The sequence below is a fragment of the Mustela lutreola genome, chromosome 7 (genome assembly GCF_030435805.1).
Source record: "Mustela lutreola isolate mMusLut2 chromosome 7, mMusLut2.pri, whole genome shotgun sequence".
Lineage (NCBI taxonomy): Eukaryota > Metazoa > Chordata > Mammalia > Carnivora > Mustelidae > Mustela > Mustela lutreola.
Genome location: NC_081296.1, coordinates 66985208 through 66995226, shown reverse-complemented (window position 1 = coordinate 66995226; position 10019 = coordinate 66985208). Strand labels below are relative to the sequence as shown.

General features: G+C 45.2%; 1 protein-coding gene across 1 annotated transcript; it reads right to left on the bottom strand.

The window, feature by feature from the left end:
• Positions 1–672: 672 nt before the first annotated feature.
• RPUSD2 (RNA pseudouridine synthase domain containing 2) lies at positions 673–9221 on the bottom strand. The gene is made up of 3 exons (XM_059181171.1): positions 8540–9221; positions 6446–6742; positions 673–5532 (listed from the first exon to the last, which is right to left on the bottom strand). Exons 1-3 carry the CDS (start codon positions 9164–9166, stop codon positions 4798–4800), a joined length of 1659 nt encoding a protein of 552 aa, XP_059037154.1. The 5' UTR covers positions 9167–9221; the 3' UTR covers positions 673–4797.
• Positions 9222–10019: the final 798 nt, after the last annotated feature.

Genomic DNA, 10019 nt, shown 5'->3' with positions numbered 1-10019 from the left:
TCATGGATTGGAAGACTTAATATATATATATATATATATATATATATATATATATATATATATATATATAATATTAATATATATAAAAGATTTTATTTGAGAGAGAGAGAGAGAGATCACAAGTAGGCAGAGAGTCAGGCAGAGAGAGAGAGGGGAGGAAGCAGGCTCCCCGCAGAGCAGAGAGTCTGACGTGACGCGGGGCTCTATCCCAGGACACCAGGATCATGACCTGAGCCGAAGGCAGAGGCTTTAACCCACTGAGCCACCCCGGCGCCCCAAGACTTAATAATATTAAGATGATAATACCAAAAATAATTTATAGATTCACTGTGATCCCTATCATATCTCTATCAGCCTCATAGGCAACAAAAGTATAAAGAGACAAAGGGGGGGCGCCTGGGTGGCTCAGTGGGTTAAAGCCTCTGCCTTCGGCTCAGGTCATGATTCCAGCTGGGCCCGCATCGGGCGGGCTCTCTGCTCAGTGGGGAGCCTGCTTCCTCCTCTCTCTCTGCCTGCCTCTCTGCCTACTTGTGATCTCTGTCTGTCAAATAAATAAATAAAATCTTAAAAAAAAAATAAATAAAGAGACAAAGGGACCAAATTAAACTTAGAAACTTTGGTGGATCAAATGACATAATCTATAGAACAAAAGGCAACCTATGGAATGGGAGAAAATCTTTGCAAATCATTTATCTGATAAGGGGTTAACATCCAGAATATGTAAAGAACTACAATTCAACAAAAAAATCAAACCTGATTGAAAAATGTATAAAGGACTTGAACAGACATTTGTCTAAATGACATACAAAGGCCAAAAGGAAAATGAAAAACATGTTCATTGTCATTAATCATTGGGGAAATGCAAACCAAAAGTACAATGAAATAATTCCTCATACTTATAAGAAAACAAAAAATGAAAAATTACAAGTGTTAGCAAGGATGTAGAGAAATTGGAACACTTTTGCATTATTTTCTTTAAGATTTTATTTATTTGACAGAGAGAGACACAGCGAGAGAGGGAAAGTGGGCTCCCTGCTGAGCAAAGAGCCTAATGTGGGGCTCCATCCCAGCACCCTGGGATCATGACCTAAGCAGAAGGCAAATGCTTAATGACTGAGCCACCCAGACGCCCCTCACCCTTTTACATTATTAACAGGATTGTAAAATGGTGTTTCCTCAAAAAATTAAAAATAAAGCGGTGCCTCATTGGCTCAGTCGGTTGAGTGTCTAACTCTTGGTTTCAGCTCACGTCATGATCTCAGGGTCTGGGATTGAGCCCCATGTTGGGCTCTGTGCTCAGCAGGGAGTCTGCTTCTCTCTCCTTCTGCCCCTCTCCCTGCTCATACACTCTCTTGCTTTCTCTAAGTAGATAAATGTTTAAAAAAATTAAAAATAGCAGGGCATCTGCCTTTGGTTCAGGTCATGATTCCAGGGTCCTGGAATCCAGACCCGCCTCGGGCTCCCTGCTCAGTGGAGAGCCTGCTTCTCTCTCTCCCTCTGGCCCTTCCCTGCTCATGTGCATGTGTCTTTCTCAAATAACTAACTAAATAAATCTTTAAAAAAATAAAAATGGAAATACCATATCATCTAGCAATCCTATTTCTGGCTATATACCCAAAAGAATTGAATGTAGAGTCTTAAAAGATATTTGTACTCCTATGTTCATAGCAGCACTATTCATGATAGCCAAGAGGTAGAAGCAGTCCAAGTGTCCAAAAGCAGATGAATAGATAAGCAAAATGTGGTATATTATTCAACTTTTAAAAGGAAGAGATCCCATCACAAGCTACAACATGGACAAACCTTGAGGACATTAAGCTAAGTGAAATGAGCCAATCACAAAAAGACAAATACTGGATGATTCCACTTGTAGTGTCGTGATACTGTGATTTATAATATGTATTTGGTCTTCATTCATGTTCCTGGCAGAGCTCCTAAGACTCTAGGGATTTCCTAAGTGACAGGAATGATCAAGGTATTTTTTGTTACTTATTACACATCCCTTTCAACCACAGTTGAGTTTAATGCGGTGACTTTTGAAAAGCACTTAAGGATGGGGGTTGATTGACCAGGGGAACCAACTCTATTGATAAGAGGGTTGGAACTTTCAGCCCACTTACCAACTTGGGGGGCTTGTGGGTAGGCAACTGAAGATTGACTTAATAACCAGTGACCAATGATGGTTAATCAATCATTTCCTAAGTAATGAATCACCCATAAAAATCCTAACTGACTTTTGAAGTTCAAAGAGCTTCTGGGTTGGTGAACAAGAAGGTGTTCACATGCCAGGGGATTGCACACCCCTAACACTTCAGGGTCAGACGCTTCTATGCCTCAGGACCCTTTTTCTTTTTCTTTTTTTTTAAAAGATTTTATTTATTTATTTGACAGAGAGAGATCACAAGTAGGCAGAGAGGCAGGCAGAGAGAGAGAGGGAAGGAGGCTCCCCGCCGAGCACAGAGCCCGATGCGGGACTCGATTCCAGGACCCTGAGATCATGACTTGAGCTGAAGGCAGCGGCTTAACCCACTGAGCCACCGAGGCGCCCCGCCTCAGGGCCTTTTGAGGCTTTGCCTTGTGTGTCTCCTCATCTGGCAGTTCAGTCATATTCTTTAATATTCTTTTCTTTTTTAAAAAGATTTTATTTATCCATTTGAGAGAGAGCGAGAGAGCACAAGTGGGGCAAGAAGCAGAGAGAGAGGGAGAGGCAGGTTCCCCACCAAGTGGATGCCTGATGGGGGGCTCAATCCTAGGACCACCTGAGCCAAGGGCAGACACTTAACCAACTCAGCCATCCAGGCACCCCATCCCTTTAATATTCTTTGTAATAAACCAATAATCTAGTAAGTAAACTGTTCCTAAGTTCTGTGAGCCATTCTAGTAAATAACTGAACCCAAGGAGGGGGTTGTTGGAATCTCTGATTTCTGGTTGGTCAGAAGCACAGGTGACAACCTGGGTCTGCAACTGACATCTGATGTGGAGCAATCTTGTGGGACTGGGCCCTTAACCTGTGGGATCTGATGTTATCTCCAGGTAGATAGTGTCAGAATTGTTAAATTGTAGGCACCCAGCTGGTGTTGGGAGAATTGCATGGTTCGGGGAAACTCTCCACATGTTTGAAGTACAGAGTATTCTGTGAATAGTAAGTAAAGGAAAACAATTTTTTTTCTCAGGTATCTAAAACAGGCAAATACATAGAAGCAGAGAGTTGGGGGTAGGGGGAAATAGGAAACTGTTATTAAATGGGCATAAAGTTTTAGTTACGTGAGATGATTAAGTTCTAGAGATCTGCTATAAAACATTGTGCCTATAGTTAACTATGCAATACTGTACACACAGAAATTTGTTAAGGGGTAGATCTCATGTTAAGTGTTCTTACCGCATGGGTGCCTGGGTGGCTTAGTGGGTTAAAGCCTCTGCCTTCAGCTCAGGTCATGATCCCAGGGTCCTGGGATCAAGCCCCGCATCGGGCTCTCTGCTCTGCGGGGAGCCTGCTTCCTCCTCTCTCTGCCTGCCTCTCTGCCTACTTGTGATCTCTCTCTCTGTCAAATAAATAAATAAAATCTTAAAAAAAAAAATGGACAAAAGATTTGAACAGACATTTCTCCAAAGATATAAAAATAGCCAGGAAGCACATGCAATAATGCTGAACAGGGAAATGAAAATCAAAACCACAATGCAAGAACACTTCACTCCCACTAGGCTGGTTATAATCAAAACAATGAAAATTAACAAGTCTTGGTGAGGATAGAGTAATTGAAATCCTTGTGAATGTAAAATGGCTCAGCCACTGTGGAAAAACAGTTTGGTGATTCTTCAAAATATTAAAAATAGAATTACCATATGATCTAGCAGTTCCATTCCTTAGTATATACTCAAAGAACTGAAAACATCTATTCAAACACAACCTTATACATGAATGTTCATAACAGCACTACTCACAATAGCCAAAAGGTGGAAACAACCCAAATGTTCATCAACTGATGGATATACAAATGTGGTATACCCATATGGAGTATTATTTTGCCATAAAAAGGAATGAAGTAGTGGAGAGCCTGGGTGACTCAGTTAGGCTGAGGGTCCTGGGGTAGAGCCTCACAGGCTCAGCAGGGAGTCTGCTTCTCCCTCTGCCTCTCCCCCTGCTTGTGCTCTCTTATGCATGTGCATAGTCTCTTAATAAATAAAAATCTAAAAAAAAAAAAAAAGAAGGAACAAAGTACTGATACATGCTATAAATTGGACAGAAGTTAAAAACATTATGCTAAGCAAAAGAAGACAGACATAAAAGGTCACATACTATAGGATTTCATTTATATGAAAAGTCCAAAATAGACAAATGCGTACAGAAAGTAGATCAATGGTCACTAGAGCTAGGAGAAGGAGATATGGGGAGTGACTGTTTAATGGGTATGGGTTTGGGTGATGGAAATGTTTTAAAACCTCACCTCCAAGGTGAGGCGATGCTTGCACAACCTTGTGAATGTACTAAATGTCACTAAACTGTGTATCTTCAGATGGTTAATTGTACATTATGTGAATTTTACCTCAATTAAAAAAAAAGGTAAGAAAACCTGACACACAAGGTGTTAGAAAAAAGGATATATTTACATGCCAACAAGTTCCTTAACTCTAGCTAGAGGGAGAGGAAAGGAGGAGGTAGCAAGTATAAGGAGATCCTTTCAGAGCCCAGCCTCACTCCTGTAGAAACCCTGAGTACCAGGCTGTGAGGTCAGCTCCTACTCCATGGCCCATTCCTTTTCCAATTCAAGCAGCGATCCTCCCATTGGCCATAGCCCTCAGTCTTCTTGCCAGTCATCCTGTGCCCAGGCAGGCATCGGTGAAAAATACTCAAACCCTGGCCCTTTATAGCGCAGAGCATGCAGGAACATCACAAGGTCCTGGGGCAAGGGGTCCTGGCGCACCAGCCGGCACTCTTCGCAGAGAGGATCTATCTCTTGATTCACAACATCTGTTTCAGTTGCCTTTTCTGGTGCCAAGGCCATTGTGTCCAGAACCTGAGGAGCTGCCTCAACTGCTCCATCCATCTTCTGGGCAGATGCGGCCAACTCTCCTAGGTGGTCCTTGCCCAGCTCTGAGGAGGGAGCTGTAGAGCCTATGAGTCCTGGGGACAGATCGCCCTCACAGAGATCTAGCACATCCAGGCTCTGTTTGGCCTGGTGCTCTGCCACAAGGTCGCGAAGCAGTTCCTCATCTGTCTTGGGAATGTGGCCGCCCCGGCCCCGAGAGGGGCCCCACGCAACTGAGTTGTAGATGGGGTCATTGAGGATGGGGTGGCCCAGGAACTGGAGGTGAACTCGGATCTGGTGAGTGCGGCCTGTGAGGGGCCGGCACCGCACCACACTGGAGTGGCCGTTGTAGCTCAGTCTCTGGAACACTGTCTCACAGGGCTTGCCCCGAGCATCTACACGGCACACCCCTACCTTGTAAGATACCACCAAGATGGGCTCCTTGCAGGTCACTTCCTCAGCGGGGAACTCCCCCTCTACCCGGCACACGTACTCCTTCTCCAGCTACATAGGAGGGAAGAGGGATAAAGTCAGCACAAAGCCTAAATTCATGAAGTTCAGACCCAATACAGTGATGGGAAATGCAGCAGTGTCAGATGGAAGAGGATGCAAACCCCAATACACCATTTCCCAGTTACATGATTCTGGGTATAATACTTAGCCTCTTCAAACGCCATTAACTTGTCCAGAAAACATTAAAACTAGAAAAGCATTGACCTCACTGGACTGTTAAAAGGATTCAGTAACTTAGACTCTAATGTACTTTGTACTGAGCTGAGCCTGGTACATAGTAAACACTATCTGTACCACAATCAGATCTGGAACTACAAGTCTTAAGACCACAGTCACCACCATTTAACTCTTCTACCCAAGCTTCTTCAGCCTCATCCAGAATCTTTCTACCAAGTAGGTTCTCACCACAATCTTAAAAACCTTCAGCATAAAAAAACAAACAAAATAAAAAACACCTTGGTCAGCTGGTCAGCACTTTGAAACTTCCAAACAGCAAACTACCAACAGAGGCTGTGTATATGCCTCTCTAAGGAGCTTTTGAAACAGAAGAGATGGGGCGCCTGGGTGGCTCAGTGGGTTAAGATTCAGGGTACTGGGATCGAACCCGGCATTGGGCTCTCTGCTCAGCAGGGAGGCTGTTTCCCCCTCTCTCTGCCTGTCTCTTTGCCTATTTGTGATTTCTCTCTGTCAAATAAATAAATAAAATCTTTAAAAAAAACAAAGAAACCAGAAACAAAAGAAATAATAACCTGTCTTTGGTATTTTCAGTGCTGACCTTCCTGAGGATAGGAAGGTTGGCCAGATAACATGAAGGCCCACTTCAACAGAACTCAGTGAAACACTTTTGACATAGAGCATTCGTGAGCCCAGGAAATGGCATGCAGGAGACAAAAGCCCAGCTCACCTGCCGGTCCCGAACTTGCTCATGAATCCTCTCTGAAACAGCCGCTGTCTTGGCAAACATGAGGACCCCCGAGGTAAGGCGGTCAAGCCTATGCAATGGGTGTAGCTCTTTGAGTTGGTGCTCCTTGCCCAGGATGAAGATGACAGTGTTATGTCGGAACCGGCCACAAGGGTGGACAGGAATGGAAGAAGGCTTGTCTACAACCACCACATCCTCATTCTCAGCAAGCAGGCGGACAGGCTCTGCTGTGACTGGTGGCTCATGCCTGTGCACCCGGTTCCTCAAGAAGTCATTATCCTGCAAATGATACAGGCAACTCATCAGAACAGGGCCGAGCAACCTGTCATCAACCTCACACAGCTTCCTGTTCCTAACTGACACAGAATGGTCACAGTACATCCTTCAGCAGAAAATGTATTCATCATATAAAAATACACACAGACATACAGGCAGAGGGCAGGCATTGGAAAAGTTACATTTAAAAGATAAAGTTTTCTGGGGCACCTGGGTGGCTCAGTTAGTTAAAGCCTCTCCCTTCGGCTCAGATCATGATCTCAGGGTCCTGGGATTGAGCCCCGTATTGGACTCTCTGCTCAGCGGGGAGCCTGCTTCTTCCTCTCTCTCTGCCTGCATCTCTGCCTACTTGCAATCTCTTGTCTGTTGAATAAATAAATAAAATCTTAAAAAAAAAAAAAAAGATAAAGTTTTCTGTGGTGCCTGAGTGACTCGGTTGAGCGTCTAGCTCGTGATTTCTGCTGGGGACATGATCTTGGGGTGGTGGGATCAAGCCCCACCTAGGGATCCCTACTGGGAGGGGAGTCTACTTCGGATTCTCTCCCTCTCCCTTTGCCGCTCCCCCTGCTCTCTGTCTCTCTCTTAAAATGAATGAATGAATGAATATCTTAAAAAAAAAAAAGGTAAAGTTTTCTAAAATGGAGGAGAAAAAGCTCCATAAAATCATCACTTATATATTGTGACTTTGAACAAGTAACACTAAACTATAAGTCCAAACAACAGATCTCTAGACTTGGATTTGCCATAGGCTCACTGCATGTCACTTAACTTTTCTGGGCCTCAGTTTCCTCATCGAAAAATGTGAGGATTAGGCCAGGCCTGTACTTCTCAAAAGAGAGATGGGAGAGGGGATTCAAACCACTCATTCCCCAAATGCTGAAATCACCTTGTCTCCCCTCACAACAAAGTGTTACTGACAGGGTGTCTGGTAAATCTTAGCTGTGATGGAATGTGAAAAGGTCAAAGCACTGAGCTAGACAATTCTAGTCTCTCTACCTGACATTTCCCAATTCCATCGTCTCAGGATCTGTGATAAATAAGTAGTAGTTACAAGAACACAGGCTTTGGAGGTCACACTGGGGCAGGTACTTAACCTCTCTGAAGTTTACCTTAGTTTTGTTTCCTCACAGGTAAAATGAGGTGGCAATACCTACCCCACACGGCTGTCGTTAGAATTTAATATTAAGTACTAAAACGCTTACCTCTGTGCCAGCACACAGTAAGGAAACATAAACGACAGGCTCGATCATTACTATTTGTACAAAAATCTACAGCGCAACATACGATCAGTGCCAGTGCCACAAGACAGTGCACAAAACGAGCTTTAAGAATTTCAACTTCTGGGGCGCCTGGGTGGCTCAGTGGGTTAAAGCCTCTGCCTTCAGCTCAGGTCATGATCCCAGGGTCCTGGGATCGAGCCCCACATCGGGCTGTCTGCTCAGCGGGGAGCCTGTTTCCCTTCCTCTCTCTGCCTGCCTCTCCGCCTACTTGTGATCTTTGTCTGTCAAATAAAGAAATAAAATCTTTAAAAAAAAAAAAAAAAAAAAAAAAGAATTTCAACTTCTGTTCCCCGGAAACAATGAAGCCGCCTGGATGCAGGGGATATATGAGCAGAGTTTTGAAGCAGACTATTTTTGCGGAGATGGGATAAGAGGGGTGAGATAAAAGAGTGTTCCAAGTGAAAGCGAAAACGCCTCAGGATTACCTCGATTTCACTTCAGTATCTATGCCCTATTAACTCTGAAAAGACCCCTGCCCCCTTTTCGCGCCCGCTTCCGGTCGGCCCCATCAGGACTCCACCTTGAGCACAATACTGAGGTCCTGTACCGGCTCCTCGTTGAGATGCAGGCGCCCTTCCCGGACTGCGGCCTCATAGTAGGCCAGGGGCTGGGCTCGGAATTCGGTGCTGAAGACGTGGAGCAAGCTGTGGCCCACCCAGCGGCCCTTGCAGTAGGTCCGGAAGTCAAAGTAATAAGGCCGTACTTTGCGCAGGCCGCCTTCGAAGTAGTAGCTGGTCTCTGCAAAATGCTCATCGCTGAAGCTCACCCCTGCCCGCCGCTTCTTCGGGGGTGGCACGACGCGCTCCCTGGTGGCGTCCCGTCGCTTCTTACGCTTGCCTGGACCCGAAGGGGCAACCGGGGCCTGCTCCTCGCTCACTGGGGTCTGCTTCCCGACCTCCTGGGGCGGCTCCACTCCCGCGTCCACAGGCTTCGGACTCCCGGAGGTCCGCTCACCCCTTGCGTCGCCACCTGCGTCTCCGTTTTGTTGAACCGGAGCCCTCAGCCCACTCGCTGCCTCGGCCCCAATTGAGAATGTTTCCGCCATCGGACCCCAACAACTACCCCAAGTCCTGGCAGAGGTGAGGCGCCCGAGGTTGAGGTACCCTTGTAGAAGAACTGGGAGCCACCGGCAGCCGCCCGGCCACATGACAAGCCGGCCCCCGGTGCTGGGTCGCGATGTGAGGACGTCACCGGGAACGAGCCAATCAGCGAGGCCCAGTGTCGAGGCGGGGACTGAAAAGAGAGGGAGGGACGGAGGGAGTTGAATGACTGGGGTTGAACGTGTTGAGTTGCCGGTTGAGAAGCAGTGAGAGTGAATATAGGAGTCAGTTCAGTGGGGAGGCTGTGAGAGTGACTCATCAAAAGTGTAGATTCCATGTAGATAACGCCCAAAGTCCTTTGGATCTGGAAAATGAAAGGAGTTTTATTCAAAACAAATCAGAATGAGGATTGCTGAACTCAATATACTAAGAAGGGCGGTGTTATATACTTTAAAGGGTGAATATTATACTGACTTATAACTCAATAAAAATGTTATATGTGTATCTAAACATGCACAGCCCAGAAGAAATGTCTTCACATATACCCTTCCTGAGAAGGATGAGAAAGCTCCCATTTGTCTTTCATATGCTCCTGTCCGGTTAAAACGGCAAGTGGATCAGAAGTATTTGTCAGCGTTCTTAAATGCAAAATACAAAACCAACTCTGGTTAACTTAATCAGAGAGGCAATTGCTGAAAGGGTATTAGTGCCTCATAAAATAAAGAGGGCTGGAGAACAGGTTCAGAAACAGCCAAATCAAGAGAAGACAGGCCTCTGTGAACCAGCTACATGACAAGAGGGTGAATTGTATGGAATGTGAATTCTATTTCAATAAAGTTGTTGTTGTTTTTTTTTTTTTTTAAGAATGTTTTTCCTAATGTGTCTGAAGCACAGACAAGGAATGAGATATTGGAAGATATTCTAGAGAGGAAGTCCTTGTGGGATTGTATAAAGCCTTGC

Bases quoted from the DNA above. Each gene is read 5' to 3' on its own strand.
- RPUSD2 (XM_059181171.1), bottom strand. From the start codon at position 9,166: ATGTGGCCGGGCGGCTGCCGGTGGCTCCCAGTTCTTCTACAAGGGTAC. The intron at 6,743-8,539 runs GTGGAGTCCTGA...TATCATTTGCAG, and splicing joins ACCTCAGTATTGTGCTCAAG to GATAATGACTTCTTGAGGAA. The intron at 5,533-6,445 runs GTGAGCTGGGCT...CCTCCTATGTAG, and splicing joins AGCAAGTTCGGGACCGGCAG to CTGGAGAAGGAGTACGTGTG.